Consider the following 18,251-nt stretch of genomic DNA (forward strand, 5'->3'; position numbering starts at 1 on the left):
CACAAGTTGCCGAGAGGAGATGAGGTCGAAGAGTTGTCTCTGGCAAGGAGAACGAAGAAACTAGATTCGCATTGCAGGCAAGAGGCTCTGTCTTTGCAGAGTCTCGCATTCGAGAATCCGATCCATGGCCAGCTTGTCTAGAGCAAGGTTGAGTGATTAGCGAAGTTGTTTACCTTTCGGAGAAACAACAGGCTACCACAGTATGAGATACAGTACCATGGGAATCGGCATGCCAGATGCGTTCAAAACAGATTCCAAGTAGAGAGATAAGATATCTCCGAGCCACCGATACTCAGTGCCTGGGGAAGATATGGGATGATAAGGTGGGGGAGTGCTTATCATGTGCGGGGTATATGCAGGAGAGTGAGTGTGCATATGCTGTGCTGGAGATACGATACTTCAGTAAACCCATATACCAACACTCCCTCCATCCACCACTACACCCTCCATCCACCAAATACCACCCACCCACCATGGCTGACCCCCTCCCCCACGTATCCAACTGGATCAACGGCGCCCACGCCGCCGCGACCCCGCAACGCATCACCGTCCTCAACCCCGCAACCTCGACGCCCCTCGCAACCATCGACGCCACGCCCGAGACCACAATCCACAGCATCATCGCGCACTCGCTCACAACCTTCCAAACGGGCACCTGGGCGCGCGCCTCCGCCACCACGCGCTTCAGCGTCCTCACCAGCGCCGCGCGCCTCCTCCGCGCGCAACTGCCGGAGCTGATCGCCCTCGAAACCGCGCAAACGGGCCGGCCGATCCGGGAGATGCGCACGCAACTCGCGCGGGTCCCGGAATGGCTGGAGTATTTCGGGGCCCTGGCCCGCACACACGAAGGCAGCGTGCCGCCGTTCAAGGGTCCGGGCGTGGTGAACACGCTGACGCGGCAGCCGCTGGGCGTGGTGGCGCTGATCACGCCGTACAACCACCCGCTGCTGATCGCGACGAAGAAGCTCGCGGCGGCGCTGGCGGCGGGCAATGCCGTCATTCTGAAAGCGTCGGAGCTGGCGCCCTTGTCCGTGCTGCGTCTGGGCCCGCTCTTCCAGGCGGCCGGGCTGCCGGACGGGGTGCTGCAGATCGTCAGCGGGTATGGGGCGGACACCGGCAGGTTTGTGTGTGAGAGTCCCGCGCTGGCGAAGATCGATCTGACCGGGGGTCTGGCGACGTATCGCGCCGTCGCGGCTGTCGCGACGCCGAATCTCATCCCCATTACCGCCGAGCTCGGCGGGAAGGCGCCGGTGTGTTTGTTTGCCAGTCTCGAGGTCGAGACGGCGGTGCAGGCGGCCTTGTTTGCGGGGTTTATCGCCAGCGGGCAGACGTGTGTCACGGGGAGTCGGCTGTTGGTGCATCGGGATATTTATGGGGAATTCAAAGAGGTGTTGGAGCGAAGGGTGCGCGCGTTGCGGGTCGGGGATCCCACGGCCGAGGCGACGCAGATTGGGCCGGTGATTTCGCAGGCGGCGGTGGAGAGATGCACGGCCTTTGTGGAGAGGGCTGTGCAGGAGGGGGGAAGGGTTCTCTGCGGTGGGGGGCGTGTGGCCGGCCAGAAGGGGTTCTATTTCGAGCCCACGGTGATCGAGACGCAGGCGGACTCCGACCTGGCGTGCAACGAGGTCTTTGGCCCCGTCATCGCGTTGATCAAGTGCGAGTCCGAGGAGGAGGTCGTGCGCATCGCCAATAGTACGGCTTACGCGCTGGGGGCCTCGGTCTGGACGAATGATTTCAAGCAGGCGCATCGCGTGGCGGACCAGATCGAGGCTGGGATTGTGTGGATCAACGGCCATCATTTGAACGACCCTTCGTCGCCCTGGGGTGGGTTCAAGGAGAGTGGGATTGGCAAGGAGAATGGCCTGGCTGCCTACGAGAGCTATACCAAGCTCAAGAGTACGGTCGTCAATTATGGGGTGCCGCCGGTTTGGTTCGACGACGAGCCCAAGGATGCGCGGTATGGCTAGGGGTGAGACGGTGTCTGTGCCTGTAGATGTTAGTTTGATGCTGGGTTGCAGGTCTACAATGCGATTCTCGTTCGATGAAGACTACGAGTCTTGTTCGTGTGCTCATTTACTTCGTATGCAGCTGATTCTTGCTGTCATCTCCTTCCACGCAGGGCCCCGTCTCTGCCAACCCGCTCTGATATAGCGCCAATGTGTATGCCCAAGCAAGATGCAGATAGATACAAGGGAGAATAACCATTTCGTCCATAGATTGCCACACGATCGCGTACTTCATCCTGCAGCATCCAGTCTAGTCTTTCCAAGTTCCCACCCCCGCCCAACTAGTCCAACGCCCGAGTGGCCTCGCGACGCGCGATGTAGGCCTGACGCTCCGCCGCCCATTCGGGACTCAACTGCGACAGCGGCGCGGGGACGTACTCATTCTCCCAGACGTCCGGATCGACGGTCCTGATCTTAGCATTCTTGGGCAGCGGCAGGCCGTGCTCCTCCACCAGCCCATCGCGCTCGAACGACTTCAACATGGCCGCCCCCTCCGCATCCGCCAGCCGCAGCAACAACGCCCAGAACTCCTCATCCGAGAGCGTCCAGAGCACTTCCTCGGCCATCTTGCCCTGGCGCACCAGGTCCCCGATCAGCCGGCCGGTGCGCTTGTACATGTCGGCATGGGCGGGGTGGGACCAGACCTCCTGGTCGATCTGCAGGTAGACGCGGGCGAAGGCGAGGGCGACGCGGCGGTCCTCGAGCACGAGGATGCGGTGGCGGGCGGTCGGGTAGGGGAAGGCGCGCAGACAGCGCAGCAGCGCGCGCACGCGGTCGAGGGTCAGCATGCCGAAGGCGAGGCCGTCGCGGAGGGCGTAGTCGAGGCGGTCCGCGCAGAGATGGGGCGCCGGCAGCTCGACGAGCGGGTACTGCTCCTCGTGCAGCACGGTCAGGGGGATGCCGTGCCGCGCCAGGATGGCCGGGATGCCCGTCGTCTGCAGGTAGCGCGCCTTGTGCACCTCGTGGAAGCTCCCCTCGTGCGGATTGTCGGACAGCGCCCAGTCCACGACGTGGCTGAGCACCGTGTGGCTGATGTCGTGTAGCAGCGCGGCCACCTGCTCCTCCAGCGTGGCGCCCCGCGTCCGCACGAGCAGACACGCGCCCACCGAGTGCTCGAAGCGCGTGATCTTGACGGCGCCCGGCAGGAGGCGCAGGTGGCCGGTGACGCCGTGCTGGCAGATGCCGATCAGGCGTTGCAGGTCCGGGCTCTGCAGGAGGTCGAGGAGCACGGGCTCTGTGATCTGGTGTGTGCCGTACAGCGTGTCGGTGATGATGATGCGGTGGGGGGTTTCGATCGTCAGGGTCTGGAAGTGCCCCGCTTTCAGGTCGTCGGCGGCGGCCATCTCGGGGGTGATGATGCTCGCGTCGTCGGGGGTGGATGACATCTGGAGATGCTGGAAGGATGCAGAAGATGGAAAGGATGGAAAAGGTGGAGGAATAGTCAACCGAGGATGTTTGTAGAGTACGAGGAGAAAGAAGAATGAAGTCTGGTTTGGTCTGGTTTGTTCAGGATACTAGACAGCGAGTAGAGTCACGATTAGCAACTGCAGGGCAGGTCACATGAGCCAGGCAACAATTTCAGCAACGTTGATCCGGTGAATGCAATGCAGAATAACAGAAGTCTTCAGATGTCCGCGGGGGATAGATGACTATTTCGCATCGCTGGTTGTGTTGCCTTGGATGGTCCAATCCTCAATCCTGACTGCAGTAGCCTCAACCACATTTCTCTGGAAGAGTGGTGAGAATGCTAACCTTCTAACGCTCCATCTACATTGCAAGCCATCGGCATCGAAGGTGTTTTCGCGTAGGGTTGAGCTACTTCGGAACTTGTTGCCTGGTCCTGTTGATGGCTGGATCTCACCGAGAAGCAGTATCTCATGAAGCGTCCTAATCATCACGCCTTGCGCAGTCACGAAGATGTCTTCGACACAGCTATGCCAAATTCGCTGGTTCGTTCTCCAAGTCATGACCACATTGCTGCAGAGAAAGAAGTGTACATTGAGCGACACGACGCAGTTTGTTGCTAGAATCGACGACTCGAACAAGACCCGTATCACCCTGGGGAGGCTGCCTGCGCTTCGCCTTGGATGCGCAAAGGTGGAGCTTTCATGGCTGATTTTATTCTCCTGTTCTCGATACTCTTTTATCATACATGCTGACTTACTTTATTGCTATGGACGAGCTTGCTAATGCAGACTGATTTGCTTCCTCGACAGCGACTGTAGGCCACCATCTCCATCGACGGCTTCTCGAGTGTCAAAGTGCTGGCTTCCTTCCCAGCACAGCAGTATCCCAACTGTTTCTTCCTTCTGAGACACAATCTCAGGGAGCAAAGCCCGTCAGATGCTGGAACCGCCCAACCTTCGACCCAGCTCCCCAACGATCGGGTCCATCGCCCGATGGTCAACAATATCACCATCAACGTCCGCTCATCGCTACCGCGTAAAGCCTTCCCTGCCCCCAAAGTATACCCACGCGCAATCAGAATCATGGTAATCAAGCGGTTGTCGCCGTCTCGAACAGTTCCCCTAATCGTTGTCTGGAGGACAGCGGTACGCGGCTGGCTGGGCATGGTACTTCTGCAGATGTCTCAGGCGACAGAGACATCGTCACAACAAACGACAAAGTCAGTTTTCGCGCCCTTATGACTCGTGGCCGTCGATATGGGATGATGCGTTTGAAGGAACTGAGTGGCTCTGTTGCAGACATGTTGGCTCTGCCAAGGTTGACGAGTTAACGGTGGTGCTGAATAGTTTCTGGACAGCTCGTTGCTCGGTCTGTAATATGCTCTGGTGTTAGTTTGAGTTCAACAGTAGGGAACATGACCTGAAACAACGTACCCCAATATCTTGTAGTTGACTTAGACAAGATCACCCAGCCATAGCATGCTATTTTCTGGATGGGTCATCCGCAACCGAGCTGTGAGCTCCCATTGCTGGCTGTAGTCACAATTTTGCGAGACACGCATAACATTGTATCAATCAACGCAATCATGCCTCTGATATCCCAGAGACTCAATCATAGTAGCTTCGTAGGCTGTGAGCCCACTACAGTTCCTCCCCAGGTAGTGTGCAATCAGGTATCGGTAGAGCTACCGACTCTGGGGGTGGAGACAAAGGGCCCACCAAACCCTGGCCCGGAAATGCGATTCCGCGGCCAAGAACCCAAGTAAGCGTTCAAGAGCCCACGCAGAAGACCAACAGACACAACAGACGGCGCCTTCAATCTCTCCCTGCGCGCCAAAAACTAGCTCTCGCAACAAATCATAACTCATCAGGAGAAACTTGTGCGTACGTCCTTGTGAAAGATCCAGCAGGTCTAGACCCCCACAGCATGATAAGACATACCTGTCTTGGGCTGTATGGTTTGATCCCATAGGTTCCTGCAGAGTTGAATTCAGCCTAGACTGCATTAGCGAAGTCTACTTCGCCTGAGATCCAAGACTTGCTGATGAACGTGCCTCACGAGAGAACCCCTTGCGAGTGCGTCTGAATTTCGATTTGGCACCGAAGCAGCCGGCTGACTACTATCCACCGTTGTCAAAGATATCTCCTCCTCCCTTCTGCGCCAGCCCCTAACCCGAATATGCGAAACCGAGAACCATATAACAGGACGGACCCCAGCTCTCAAAAGTCGGTTCCCCAGTCAGAAATAAGATGGACATGTCACGGCAGACAAAAGGATGGGGTCCCTTCTTTGTAGTAGAGTCTTTGCGGCCAAGCCTCCCTTGACAGCCGCCCTCCTGGCCTATGACTCGTGTGTCGCCCTGCTGGCCGCGCTCGATTGGCTCCCGAATTGATTTCGACCCATGCAACCACTGCCAGAGCCAAGTTGTGTCCCCCTGTCGAGGGGATTCCGGGTCCTGCATGAGAGTGGAGAAAGTCCTTTGGCGTTGCGAACAACTTCGACAGGGATGATGGCGACCAGGGAAGAACTATTGAAGGTTAGTCTGGCCTGCAAGCCACCCGACGTGTTCTTCGCAGTGGCAGGCTTGCGAAAAGTCTCAGGCTCAGTGTTTGCTGCGATCCGCAACGCATGGCTCCAAAGCTTCCATACCATCACGCACGAGCCTCCGGTCTTGTGCCATGGGTCCGATGATTACTGCCACCGCCGTTTGCTTTGTGTACGGTCCCAAAACAAAAATGCGGCTCCGGATTCGACTCCTCTAGACCGTACCAAAGCCCAGCGGTTGACCGGACTGCAATCTTTGGTACTCCCCGCATTATCCACACAATAGCTAGTTGGCGCTTCTTTGTTCTGCTCAGCACATCGTGATCTTCAGAAAGTGACTCTCTCTCGTTAGCGAGGAAGAGCAAGGATGAGCTGGGACTGGGGAGACTTCTGCACTTCAGAGCAGGTGGGGGTCGTTCAAGGCTTTTTCTTTGTTGCCCCAGCTGCATCTCTACAGCTTTGAATAAAAAAGTTAGATGTAATATGTCGATTTTTACCAAAACATTTGTCAGATTCGCCGTCAACCTCTGCCATCACATCATTAGAATAACAAATAACAAGGATAGCATCAGATACTCTTTTTCTAGCTATGCGAATGCGCGACAATTTCTATTGGTTCTAATCCACTATTAGGCAGGCGATCGATTTCCGAACTAGGTCGCATTGCACACTACTGTCTGCCTTGCGGTGTAACTCTCGACATGTGCAATGAGCTAGAATGCTCTGGCTTTGAGTTTTTATCTCGAGTGTATGTCATTCTGATTAAACAAAAACAAACATCACAGTCTAGGAAAATAAAAAGACAACAATAAAGAATTCTCCATCGAGACAATAGGCCAGTCTGATTAGTCCCTCAATCGGGCTCAATCCTTATTTGAAGCAGCGAGATGCAGCCGAGTTTTTATCAGTCGATGTTCTCCATGATCTTCGGGAAGAAAAGAAATAAATGCTCTTGTAGTATGTATGAGAAACCTCATTGCAGCAAGGCTCTCAACGGTGGACATTCATCATCGATATTTCGCCTTGAAACTTGAAGTCGTGATCACAGCAGATTCCGAATCCCAGAAGCGCCATTACTGCGTGTGGTCCTCATCCATTGAGGTAGCTTTGAAGTGCTCCAGAAGCGCAATGCAGCCTCTCATGATAGTATACGCCGCTCGTTGGTGCTCCAAGAAAGACCCTGAGAAAAAGTCAGTATGATATGCTCCAACCCTTTTCTTGAGCACTCACAGAAACGGCGAGCATCTTCCGGACGGCTTTTGGTCATGCGAACTATGAAGCTCTTCTCATTACCGTTCAAGCAGATTCTTCTCTCCATAGCTCGGTAGCACAACGCCTGTGTCTGGGCGCCGTATGCCACCCCACGGTCATCGGTCTTCCAGAAGTTGACATGCTCCGCGATGGTTTTCCTAATCAACTGTTTAGCTTATACCTAATGTACTAGCATGCCAACTTACGCCAAATAGTAGTGTGAAAGGCCGACTCTGAAGATGTAGTGGTAGCCATACTTCTTGGTCGCCCTGGTCAGATCATTGTTTGCGTTGTTTTCAGCTCTCAAGAGAGCCCGATGAAACTTAGCCAGTTTCTCCCCCTCAAGAATGGTATCGATGTCGCCATCGAGCATGCCGAAGAGGTTGACTGGATGGCCTTCGAAATCCCCAATACCAGGTTTCACATCATATTCAGACATGACCGCTTGCAGGTTCTTGCCATGCAGCTGGACAAGTGTCTTCGTGTTTTCGTCCGGATTATGGATCAGATGTGGGGAGGGAATCTCGAATTCGCCAGCGTCCAGAGCGGCAGCCTGCGCCATGAGTCTGAACTTGTTGGCATGGACGGAAAAGGAGGCAGAAATGTATGCAGCTCGCTGCCGAGTCTGATAGTCAAGACTGGCATCGGCCCGGAGTTCATCGATGACACGGAGTAGAACTTTAGTCTCTACAGCCATGGTTGTTCTTTTTGTCGACACTGAGGATAACAGGAACTTGGAATGGTGTAAGTTTTGATGAGGTTGAAGAAGAGAGACTGATGGTGGAGGAACAGTTGAGGAAATGTGGAGGATGAAGAGACAGAAAGTTGTCAAGTCAAGAAGACAGGAATTGGAGGGGCTTTAATAATTTTCCTGTAGAAAAATGACTAGATGTGAAACTCCCTACTGTTGTTCAAAAATCCGTGTTCTTGTGAATATATGGATACCCCCCGCTTGTTTGTAAAACAAAGAAGCTCCTAGACCACCCCACTATATCTTGAACTTGATATCATTCACTATGTCCAGTTCTGCAAATTTCTTATTCAGATACGTTTTTGGTGTTGAATAGGTTTTGTGAGGTACATATATCTCCTCGTCTTCCTCCGTCTCCAAGATCCTTCTCTCTTTCTTTCCTACACCAACCCACTCTTAACTTCCTCCACATCCTCGATATCACACACAACTGAGCTTGATCATTCTTCTACCACCTTCAGAACTCATCAGCTTTGATCTCATCGGTCAAGATGAGTACCCCTCCTCTAGCCATGAGAGCTCCTGTTGAGCGCACCGACAATATCACTGAGCTGCTTTGGCAGGATGCCTTGCGCCATCTCAGAAACACGAACAATGAGGTGCTACTTCCACTTAACGTGGTGGATGTCATTGGTCAGAGGAACGTTGACAAGATCAAGACTCGTCTGAGGTGAGTTGCTTCCAACATAGGTGGTTCTTTTCATGTGTGCTTACATTACGATTCAAAAGTATGCTTATCGGGACCCCAACGGTTGCTTTTCTCGACGAATCCATCAATGCACTTCGCATTCTGCAAACTCCTGCGTTTTCGGGAACTGCGGTAGCTCTTGCTGCTCCAATCAAGGAGCCAGCAACTGAGATTGAGGCTGCATCTATTACTATCCAGGCCATACCTGTGAAACCTAACAAGATCCCTCGTCCCCCGAACGCGTTCATCCTATATCGTCAAAACCATCATCCAAAGGTGAAAGAAAGCAACCCAGCGCTCACCAACAATGAAATTTGTAAGTTTCTACACTTTCACTATGTTGAAGTACTGTGAGCTGACTTTGATAGCCATCTTGCTGGGAAAGCAGTGGAAGGCTGAACCTGAAGAGGTGAAGGCCGAGTGGAGAAAACTGGCCGAGGAGACTAAACGCAAGCATGCCGAAGATCACCCCGACTATCAGTACACTCCACGCAAACCATCCGAGAAAAAAAGACGTGGCTCGTCTCGTCCCGAATCCAAGCCCACCAAGCGGACTCGCACCCCGGCTGCGACAAGCACCGAATCTGAAGTCGGCAGCTCTATCCCTGACACCACCCTTTCCACAACCAGCGCTGATCCCGAGACCCCGAACCACCATCTCGCGGATCTCGAAAGTGTCGTGGGTTCCGACGAGTCCGCCATGATGGACGGGCCCTACCGCTTCAGCGCCGCTGAGCTCGACAATCTCATCGCGGAGGTTGAGAGCGAAAACCAGCGCGCCATGATCTTTGCCTCGGCGAACTTCGGCATGAACGAGAGACTTGCTGGCGAGCCTTTCGAGCTGTCGGACTTCCTGGCGGACATCTACTGAAGCGAGGCGTCGATCGAAAGTGGTGATGATGCTCTCGCGACGTCGGAGGAGAGGGCGGCTGGGAACGGTCTGGAGCTGGCCTCCACACTGGTCCAGGCTGCTCAAGCTCCCTGATGATGCTTGGTGCACTCGCTGCATTCTACACGATCGGGGACGAGAGACAGAGGAGGAGACAAACGAGAGGGAGGGACGACGGACCGAGGACAAGTCTTCCGACTGACTGCACCCTTTTGTTATCTCTAACATTTTCCTTGCTATTTTCAAATTCTGTATTTCTCATTCTTCCCAGATCAAACAAGACTGTACCTTCCACCAGCCCCGATGTTCTGGATCTTTCTGAGAGTTTAGCATGATATGGTTGAGGGACGGGTTGCGCAAAGAATGTATTCCATGTTTATCTGTTATCATGCATCCAGTCCGACTGAGAGAGCATAAAGTGCATCGAAGTCTACGGAAAGTACAAACAAGCTGCATAGGATCATCTTAGAAATCTGACATATGGTGGTTTGGACTAACAAATTAAACTTCCTGCGCATGTGTATTGTTCACGTAGACTTTGCTTGCTTGTATTCGCTCTTGTAGTTGCAAATAGTAAATTCGCTCACCATGGTTGCGAATAGCTGTATTCTCTCACTATGGTTGCGAGTAGTTGTATTCTGAGAATCTCTTTCATTGCAGGCAACTCGCACTACCTCTTGTTCTGAGAGTAACACGTCCAGAAAAAGCTATCTTCTGGGAGAGCTGGATCCAGCACCGAATAGCACTGCTGACAATAGCCCCACGCGGCTGGAAACCGCAGAGTGATTCCTTTCATACAATAACACCAGTCCTCCACCTTTCATGCGCGCAAGTGGATACACCATGCGGGTCCGGGGTCATTTGTTTCATCAAGGATCACCTGCCAAAGCGTCTCCGCTGTGGATTTGGATTTCAACTTTAGGCTGCTACCTAACAGACAAAAGATGATGGCGGGGTGGTGGCTGGGCTTGGTAGCTATGATGATGAAGCCGAAAGGCTAGTTGGTAGGTTACAAGTATTGCTAACAGTTGTTACTGATAAGATGTGCTGATTATGTCGTCGAAATAGTTTATTACTAGATTCTCTAATGAACAACTACCCATAACGGAGCAAAAGGCCGCCAATCCAGATATCAACCTTCGATGTCGCACTCGAGAATCAAACTCAAAAGGGGGGTATCATTTCCATCAACCGTTCCAAGCAAAAGACAATTTTGGGCTGAGATGAGATGAGCAATTGTCCACAGCTACGATGACGAATTCCAATCGCTTGCCCAGATGAATGTCGGGCATCGCCATTGCGTTCCCTTCTCCTTGTTGCCGCTCGGCCCCAGAGGCCTCGAACATATCCAAAACGCTCGTCCACAATTCGGTCCAGGCTTTTTCGTCGTCAAGCTGATGCATGGATCCTGATGGCCTTCGCACAAGGGAGCTCTTTTTTTCGTGAACAGCTTGGACCAGTCTTCTTTGCTGACGATCGGGTCAAAAACAGCGTCGTCTTCCTCGGGGGTAAAGACACTGGATGAATTGCGACTGTCGGCTTCTTCTGCAGATGTTTTGATCACAGCGTCCACGACCTCCTGTTCCTCAAGTTGCGAGGACGCGGTTGGGCCAGTTGTTGTGGATGAAGAATTCGACGGTTGAGAGATAGCAAGCTCAGCATCCTTGGTGGAACAATCGTCGCTAGAATTCGTGGGGGCACTTTTGGGCTTGAAGAACCCTTTCAACGTTTTCTGCCCAGAGCTAGTCGGCGCAGGTGCGGGAGCATTCATGCTTTTCGATCGCTTGATGGGGGATTCAGGTTTGTCCGATCGCTTGCGTACTGTGCCCCTACTTTCGCCGTTGGCACCACTGACCGTTTCGTTGGGATTTGACTCGGAAGCAGACAGCGCTGCTGCCTTTTGCACTACCGTTGGCCGAGGATCTGGGGGGGATCTGGTTTGGGAGCTTTGGGATGATTTAGTGGGTTTTCGCATGAACATATCCTTGATGCTTCTTCGCTTATCAAACTCTGGGATTAGACGCCCAGAAGTGGGCAACAGTAACTTTGTTGTGTACTCTTGCCGACGCTCGCCGTTCTTGAAAACACCTGCCGGATTCATGATGTCGCGAACATTCGTCTCTTCTCCTTCGAACATGATGCTGTCCTTCATAACGGCGTAGACAGGACAATGGTCCGATCCCTGCATCGTCTGCTGTCAGCCACGATTCGCGTTCATCCCTTGATAGACAGAACCTACCATAAGCCCTTCCTGAATGTTGGAATCGCAGAACCAATCTTGCATTTCCAAACTGCAGAGGACGTAATCAATTCTTGCGCCATAATTGCCTGGGCGGGCATTGATTCTCTGCTCCCAACAGGTATACATCCCCTTGCGGTCAGGATGGAATGACCGGCAGATATCAAGGAGCACGGGCTTCTCTCTTCCTTCGTCGCGCTCACCAATGACTTTGCCATCCACAAACCACTGGTTGAAAACGCGTCGAGCATGCATCGAGATCCATTCATCCTCGGTCATGGTTCCCTTCCTAATCGCCTCGGCCGCATGCGCTGCATCGATCTCTCTCCTCGAGATATTCAGATCACCCGTGACAAACACTCGCTTTCCCATCGCGACGAGATTGCGAACGCGGGCATCCATCAGGTCGATGAAGTCGTGACGGAATGAGTCACGAGTTTCGTCCCGGGTTGCCGGTGAGTATATGCCCAGCAACACGAAAGCAGGGAATTCGAGAATGACACAACGCCCTTCCGAGTCCAGGGTAGCAGGATCGACCTCGAGGCCACTGAGTTGCTCCAAAGTCGGATAGCCGCCAATTTGCTGGTCCTCCGGAAGGTCGCGAAAGGAGACCGAGGAGTTCGGTGGACAAAGGATACCCGTAAGCCCTTCCTCCGCACGGATCGGGGCACAGGTCGCATTGCGAGTGTAAACGACCACTCCAGAGTAGCCTGAAGCCGGTCAGTCAGAGCCAACAGCCAAACTCATGCGCATAAGACTTACCCTTCTTCACCTTGGGCAAGCTGAAATAGCAATCCCATCCCGGGACCAAAATCATGTCATCGCGCAGGTCCTTCCGTTGGATCTTTGTTTCCTGGAAGACTACGATGTCTGCCTCGAGGATGTCAAACATCGCCTAATCATGTTAGTGCGAATCTGATGCGCGAGAAGACCGAAGGGATCGACATACATCGAAGGTACGCTTGCCTCTCCATGGTTCGTAGGAGAATGGATTTCTGCGTCGCGTCAGTGACCAGCCATTTGCAGCTACGACGCATAGCTCACCCACCGGATGCCATTGACTGCGAGAGACGAATTAGTACATGATTTGGCCCCGGTCTATGTTGTCCATCATGTCATTATGGTTGTTGTTCCGCACTCACCGTTCCATGTGGTAATACGAAGCCCCATCCCGTCTCTACTGATCTAATCGACGCATAAGTTACCCACCGGAAGCAAAAGTGGGAAAACCTTGAGGTATCTCGATGATCTCGCCGCCCCGGCGATCCAGACGCATGGATCAAGCAGCAACCAGTCAACGTTAACTCCGGAGTTTCGAGAAAGCATGGGACGGACACGTGACTGTGACATCACGGGGCGGTCAACGGTCGAGGGATGCAATGCTGCTGACATAATGGCGCACTGCCTGTGGCCGAAGCCAGCGAATCACGGGGACGCTAAGCGGCTTTTGGTTCGTTAAGCCGGCAGGGCCGACATCCGCTGAGATTCCCACCGTCAAAGACGTCGTACGTTGTTCCACACCAACACTACTTGCTACCACTGACACTCCCGATTGTCATTGTCCACCACCACCAAGACCCAACCATGTACGCTCAGCGCAGCCTTCTTCGCCTGCCCCAGCAGCTGCGTGCTGCGCCGGTCCGCTCCGCCGTCCAGCGCCGCCTCAACCACACCGAGTCCAAGCTCCCCTCCTGGGCTGTCGACAACGAGTTCAACCGCGAGAGAGAGGCCGTCAAGCACCACGCTGCTGCCACCAGTGGTGCGTAACCCCTCCCAAAAGAGTTGGCCCCAATTGGGTCCCGTTGACTTGCCATCTCAATGCTCTACCCAATCTGAACCTGCATGCTAACTCAACGGGGTTCCGATGTTCCACCAGACCTCTGGCGCAAGCTCTCCATCTAGTACGTTTCGTCCCTATGGCAGCAATTGACCCCATTCCTGGGATTGCTTCCCGGATCAATCCCGCCCAAACCGACCCAAGTCTTTCTACTTACACAAAACTCCAGCGCCGTCGTCCCCATCGTGATCCTCGGCGGTCTCAACGCCTACAACCTCTGGGAGGAGCACTGGGAGCACTGGGACCACATGCCTCCTCTCGAGGAGCGCACCGAGTACCCCTACCAGAACATCCGGGTCAAGAACTTCCCCTGGGGTGACGGTGACAAGGTGAGTAACCTTCTCCCGAGAATCCATGCAAAGCTGAGCAACGGTGACTAATTGCTTCATTCATAACAGACCATCTTGTAAGTTCCCGACTCTTCTTGCTTCAACACCACCGCAATCACTCGCGCCCGGCTGCTGCCCCCGCCGTACAGCACGCTGGGAACGACGGAAGTGCGTCTTTCCTTGATCGCAGGTCGGATGGCTAACTTTGATGATCTACAGCTGGAACTCCAGCGTCAACTACCACAACAAGGACAAGGCCACCTAAATGGTCCAGTGGTCAAATGACGGACTTATCGGCTTCCTTCTTGGAACTATGTTTACGAGGAAGACCGGATACTGAAGGGACAAATGTACATTTATTGCGGAACATGCAAAATGTAAAGCAACTCTAGGAGAGGGGAGGGATGATGGATGGGATGAAATCAGAGAGATAAAGAGAGAGACAGAGAGCGAGTCACACACACAATGCTGCTTCAATTTTCAATTTTCCTATTGTACTGCGCTTTTGTCAGTTCGGGTGGAAAATCAAGTCCCCATCGCGCGAGATTTGATTTCGCCTGGCATAAGTGCTTCGTCGGTATTCGTATGGTCCTATCGTAAGATCTACCGTCTGAAATATGATGTAGACTCGTTTTTAAGTAGACATGAAAGGAGACAGAGGAAGCACCACCAGTTCCCTTGGAAAACCGTGGTCTGCTATACTCGGTACATATGCACAAGAGAGCGACAGCATCATAGCCTACACATCCGCCGACTCAAGACGCCGCTGCTTCTTAAGGTCGAGGTATTTGGCCGCGTAGTCGTTGGCCAGCACCGGATCCCCCGTCAGATGCATGACGGTCGCCTTCTTCGCCATCATCTCACATTGCCCCCTGATGTCCTCGAGCTCCTCGTACTGCTCATAGGCACAGTCCAGGTATCCGAGCGCGCGGTTCAAGTATTCCTTCTTGAGGGGCGACTGGGCCTGCCCCTGCCCCTGCTGCCCCTGACTCTGACTCCAAAGGGACCCGGCCACGCCCATGTTGGCGTCCACGAGCAGCGAATACGCCTGGGCGGCGAGGTCGCAATCGTCCGCCTCCAGGATCTGCGGCATGATGCTCTCTAGCATGGCGGCGACGGCGTCGAACTCGCGCAGGCTGAGGAGCACCCCGCCCAGCACACAGATGGACTCCCACAGGCTGGGCAGGAGGCGCGACCGGTGTGCGATGCTGGCGGCGCGCATGGCGAGGGAGAAGCCGCGCTGCGGGTGGCCCGACTTCTCGAGAATGCGTGCCTTGAGGCAGAGGAGCTTGACCTGGCTGAAGATGTCGAAGTTGTCCTGGTGGATCGATTGGGCGGTCGATTCGACGAGCTCGAGCGCGCGCGCGTAGTGGCCCTGACGGATGCGGAAGTCGATCGCTAGGAAGGACAGGAGGAGGGAGATGTCGGTGTCTGGGAGCTGGATCGCTTGCAGTTGGGAGAGAAGATGCTCGGCGGCTACCTTATTGTCGCTGCAAGGATGTTAGTAGACTGTTTGGGTTCTTTCTACAAGAGATATTTGTCAGAAGAAAAGGCATACCGGTAGATATGTCGCTTTAGCTGCAGCACACCGGTGAAGAACGTCCAGTATTGGTTCGCTTTTAGGGATCGAAGCTTTTCGGGCGTGACCTGGTCCATGCGGGTGGATATGTCCTTGTAGCGACCTTGTTGTGCGAGCTTTGGGTGGTGATCATTAGCGAAACTGCCGTAATGAGGAGTGGAGGGGGGGGACTCAACATACAAGCTGGCAACTGCGAAATGTGCTCTTGAGATAATCTTCAAATGGTGCTCTGCTCGCATAGCATTCACGGAAGATTTCGCTGCTCAACCAAGATAGATGGGTGATTCCTGCTGGATTGTCAGTAAGGCTCACAAGTCTTTCGTTGGGGAACAGAACCTATTCTCCCAAAGAGCGATGCTTGAAGTAGAAGCTGTGGGCCCACTGAGTTCATCAGATTCTTCGTGACATTCAAGTGTGAAGCGCGGATTATGTTTTCCATGGACGCGGCAAGGCTCTCCCCCTAGGCATTGTCAGTAAACCACCTGGACGGTCGAGAAAGACCACATACATGTTGCAGCTCGAGTTTCGCTTCACTCAACAATGTGGTGCTTAGCAGACTCCACATCTCTGTTTCTTTGGCCTTCGCCTTCAGGAACGAAAGGCCTTCTTTCTCATTGCCCAGCATTCCGGTGTTCTGTATATCTTTCATCTGCTCGGGGAAAGCTTTGCCAAAATGATAGAGCCAGCTCATGCAGAAGTTGAGGCAATTCATGTCATGCGATTCACGCGCAATCGAGACTGCTTCCTGCATGGCTGACACAGCCTCTCCATGGCACCCATAGTCAGCCTGCAGGATGGCAAGATTCAACAATGCGTACTGATAGGAGCTTCTGTCACGGCTGTGCATGGTGTAGTCGAAGTAGCGATGGAGATTGTCGAAGGACGAGGGATAGTCGCCCGCCCTCCAGGCATCGAGAAACCTACGACCCCGTCAATTCCCAGTGCTCATAGGCATGGGATACATAGCAAACTTACCTTAGATAGTGTATCAAGTTCGGCACCGTCACACCCGATGCCATGATGCGCTCTAGCTGTGCTTTCATCTCATCTGGGACTCTCCCACCCAAGCCTGAAGCGCGTCAGCAGCGAGAACCGAACGAGCAGAAAGGCGGTGATAATACTTTGTAACTCATTGATCTGGAATTCCAGGAGCCGCTCCACATCTTTCGTGCTGACGTACTTGTGATCTTCCGAATCGTCATCAATATGGCCGTAGGCCACTTGCGAAAGATGGCTTGTCGTATCCAAGCCAAGCTCTAGCAGATTAATGTCGACCGGAGCCTGCGATCCAGCTGGGTTTTTGCGCGCCCATGAGCGGTAAGTCGGCAACCTGTATCTCACAAACCCCTTCCAGAGCTTGACTGAGTCGTGGAATTGTAGTCGGGTGAATTCCAACTGGGATCTCCGGACGAATGCCCCAAGGGGCGAGCACCGAGAGAGTTTGGTCGAGCTCGTATCGGGAGCCAAACCGGCATCGCGATCTCGAATCTGCTCGTCTCTGGTTTTGACTAAGAGGTCGGAGATCTCACCAAAAAACACCTCCAGCGCATCGCAGGAGTCGACGGACCAGATCTTCTTCAGGAACAGATCCCATATCGAGCGACCGGGGACGGAAGACGCGTGACCGAGCAGGGATTCTTCAAGGTCTGTAATCGACACCGAGCTTCGTGTGTCTTTCTTCACCGTGGAGGGGGGCGCCTCCCGGTCCAGGGGACTCAGGCATGAGACCAGGAATGAGAGCACATGGATTGCTGAAGAGTTAGGGACAACGCCATCTACATAGATGGAGATCAAGCACAGAAGTGCCACTTTGGAAGGGGTGAGATAACGGCTCATTGTGATTCTTATCTGCACATTGTATACAGTGGACCTGATGGTTTCCGCAGGCACAGGCCGGCTCAACAGAACAGAACGCTCGAGTGTCTTGCAGCTTGCAGCTTGCAGCCAGCGCGAAGTAGATCGTGTCGTCCGATGCGAAGCAAATGAGTCGGCGGGCGAATTGAATGATTGCAAGCCCACTTCCCTGCTTGTTCAGTAGCCCGATCGTCTACTGGAGGTTTCAATGAAAACGCGAAGATGTTGCACCGCGGTAAACAATAGAGGGAAGAGAAGTGGGGGTGTAGAAGGGGAGGAGTGGATATGTTTAGCTGCAGAGGAAGGCCTAGTACAGACGGCCACAGGGTGTGGCTCGCCTTCAATGTTATTCTGGAACGCCAGCTAGGTTGGGTGCGTCCGCTTTATATCATGGGGTCGTTGCCAGGATTGTTGTTTGTTCTGGACTGTCAATGAATCGACCGGAAACCCTCTTTCTCAGTCGGTACCTTGAGTCCTTCCTATCTTCAACTGGTTGTAAACTTGTTGTACCGACCATTTGTTTTCCCACGAACCACATCACGTGAGGTCACATGACTATCAACTGCAATGAAGAAAGCCGAGTCATCAACCTTGAACTTAGGAACTTATTCCTATCTTCTCAGGAGTGGAAAACATTACATCAATCTCGTTAGGGATCTCACCATAAAGCGATTGATTCGACAAGGAGCTGAGGCCCATGCCACACTGAGGACAGGTAACTATTCACTAAAGTATCTATTGGTGTCTGTCATCATCAGCTAGAAGGAATTGTACACAAATGCTCAGAAATAGCGTTTTCTGGTAACTTTATCTGTTTCGCTGAAACTACAACGTGTCAAGCCGAGCTGAATATATCCAGTTTTGCTCCGCACCGTCT

At 53.4% G+C, this 18,251-nt stretch overlaps 8 protein-coding genes across 8 annotated transcripts; 4 read left to right on the forward strand and 4 right to left on the reverse strand.

Annotated features, from left to right (window-relative positions):
- The first annotated feature begins 432 nt into the window (after positions 1-432).
- On the forward strand, positions 433-2,047 carry BO86DRAFT_388265 (putative aldehyde dehydrogenase family protein). Its single transcript, XM_025671811.1, has one exon. It carries the CDS (start codon positions 474-476, stop codon positions 1,965-1,967), a length of 1,494 nt encoding a protein of 497 aa, XP_025528947.1. The 5' UTR covers positions 433-473; the 3' UTR covers positions 1,968-2,047.
- Positions 2,048-2,287: 240 nt separating this feature from the next.
- Positions 2,288-3,349, reverse strand: BO86DRAFT_310016 (metal dependent phosphohydrolase; the record flags this gene model as incomplete). The annotated part of the gene is made up of 1 exon (XM_025667841.1): positions 2,288-3,349. One exon carries the CDS (start codon positions 3,347-3,349, stop codon positions 2,288-2,290), a length of 1,062 nt encoding a protein of 353 aa, XP_025528948.1.
- A 3,726-nt stretch (positions 3,350-7,075) lies between these two features.
- Positions 7,076-7,905, reverse strand: MAT1-2-4 (putative mating locus protein; the record flags this gene model as incomplete). Its single annotated transcript, XM_025667287.1, has 3 exons — positions 7,076-7,137; positions 7,188-7,366; positions 7,415-7,905. Coding segments are annotated over 3 exons (732 nt in total), but the record flags the coding sequence as incomplete, so codon positions are not given.
- Positions 7,906-8,450: 545 nt separating this feature from the next.
- Positions 8,451-9,562, forward strand: BO86DRAFT_427351 (HMG-box domain-containing protein; the record flags this gene model as incomplete). The annotated part of the gene is made up of 3 exons (XM_025675551.1): positions 8,451-8,629; positions 8,689-8,963; positions 9,016-9,562. The coding sequence occupies 3 exons, from the start codon at positions 8,451-8,453 to the stop codon at positions 9,516-9,518; spliced, it is 957 nt and encodes a 318-aa protein (XP_025528950.1). The 3' UTR covers positions 9,519-9,562.
- Position 9,563: 1 nt separating this feature from the next.
- On the forward strand, positions 9,564-9,983 carry BO86DRAFT_59900 (uncharacterized protein). The gene has a single exon (XM_025677495.1). It carries the CDS (start codon positions 9,632-9,634, stop codon positions 9,869-9,871), a length of 240 nt encoding a protein of 79 aa, XP_025528951.1. The 5' UTR covers positions 9,564-9,631; the 3' UTR covers positions 9,872-9,983.
- Positions 9,984-10,596: 613 nt separating this feature from the next.
- BO86DRAFT_336394 (DNA-(apurinic or apyrimidinic site) lyase APN2) lies at positions 10,597-13,027 on the reverse strand. Its single transcript, XM_025668911.1, has 6 exons — positions 12,918-13,027; positions 12,824-12,836; positions 12,725-12,770; positions 12,538-12,670; positions 11,776-12,485; positions 10,597-11,718 (listed from the first exon to the last, which is right to left on the reverse strand). Exons 1-6 carry the CDS (start codon positions 12,943-12,945, stop codon positions 10,783-10,785), a joined length of 1,866 nt encoding a protein of 621 aa, XP_025528952.1. The 5' UTR covers positions 12,946-13,027; the 3' UTR covers positions 10,597-10,782.
- Positions 13,028-13,276: 249 nt separating this feature from the next.
- BO86DRAFT_388267 (cytochrome c oxidase subunit VIa) lies at positions 13,277-14,662 on the forward strand. The gene is made up of 5 exons (XM_025671812.1): positions 13,277-13,534; positions 13,652-13,676; positions 13,782-13,941; positions 14,011-14,018; positions 14,161-14,662. Exons 1-5 carry the CDS (start codon positions 13,360-13,362, stop codon positions 14,204-14,206), a joined length of 414 nt encoding a protein of 137 aa, XP_025528953.1. The 5' UTR covers positions 13,277-13,359; the 3' UTR covers positions 14,207-14,662.
- Positions 14,463-17,848, reverse strand: BO86DRAFT_336398 (putative anaphase-promoting complex subunit Apc5). The gene is made up of 7 exons (XM_025668912.1): positions 16,642-17,848; positions 16,496-16,589; positions 16,029-16,440; positions 15,857-15,980; positions 15,701-15,807; positions 15,500-15,636; positions 14,463-15,431 (listed from the first exon to the last, which is right to left on the reverse strand). Exons 1-7 carry the CDS (start codon positions 17,354-17,356, stop codon positions 14,681-14,683), a joined length of 2,340 nt encoding a protein of 779 aa, XP_025528954.1. The 5' UTR covers positions 17,357-17,848; the 3' UTR covers positions 14,463-14,680.
- Between the last annotated feature and the right edge of the window lie 403 nt (positions 17,849-18,251).

This window comes from Aspergillus japonicus, assembly GCF_003184785.1.
Source record: "Aspergillus japonicus CBS 114.51 unplaced genomic scaffold BO86scaffold_16, whole genome shotgun sequence".
NCBI lineage: Eukaryota > Fungi > Ascomycota > Eurotiomycetes > Eurotiales > Aspergillaceae > Aspergillus > Aspergillus japonicus.

Coding starts and splice junctions, on each gene's coding strand:
- BO86DRAFT_388265 (XM_025671811.1), top strand. CDS start 474: ATGGCTGACCCCCTCCCCCACGTATCCAACTGGATCAACGGCGCCCAC.
- BO86DRAFT_59900 (XM_025677495.1), top strand. CDS start 9,632: ATGATGCTTGGTGCACTCGCTGCATTCTACACGATCGGGGACGAGAGA.
- BO86DRAFT_336394 (XM_025668911.1), bottom strand. CDS start 12,945: ATGGGGCTTCGTATTACCACATGGAACG. Junction 12,671..12,724: donor GAGGCAAGCGTACCTTCGAT/GTATGTCGATCC, acceptor TAACATGATTAG/GCGATGTTTGACATCCTCGA. Junction 12,486..12,537: donor CTTGCCCAAGGTGAAGAAGG/GTAAGTCTTATG, acceptor GACCGGCTTCAG/GCTACTCTGGAGTGGTCGTT.
- BO86DRAFT_388267 (XM_025671812.1), top strand. CDS start 13,360: ATGTACGCTCAGCGCAGCCTTCTTCGCCTGCCCCAGCAGCTGCGTGCT. Junction 13,535..13,651: donor CCACGCTGCTGCCACCAGTG/GTGCGTAACCCC, acceptor ATGTTCCACCAG/ACCTCTGGCGCAAGCTCTCC. Junction 13,677..13,781: donor TGGCGCAAGCTCTCCATCTA/GTACGTTTCGTC, acceptor ACAAAACTCCAG/CGCCGTCGTCCCCATCGTGA.
- BO86DRAFT_336398 (XM_025668912.1), bottom strand. CDS start 17,356: ATGAGCCGTTATCTCACCCCTTCCAAAGTGGCACTTCTGTGCTTGATC. Junction 16,590..16,641: donor CCAGATCAATGAGTTACAAA/GTATTATCACCG, acceptor GACGCGCTTCAG/GCTTGGGTGGGAGAGTCCCA. Junction 15,637..15,700: donor CATTTCGCAGTTGCCAGCTT/GTATGTTGAGTC, acceptor CACCACCCAAAG/CTCGCACAACAAGGTCGCTA.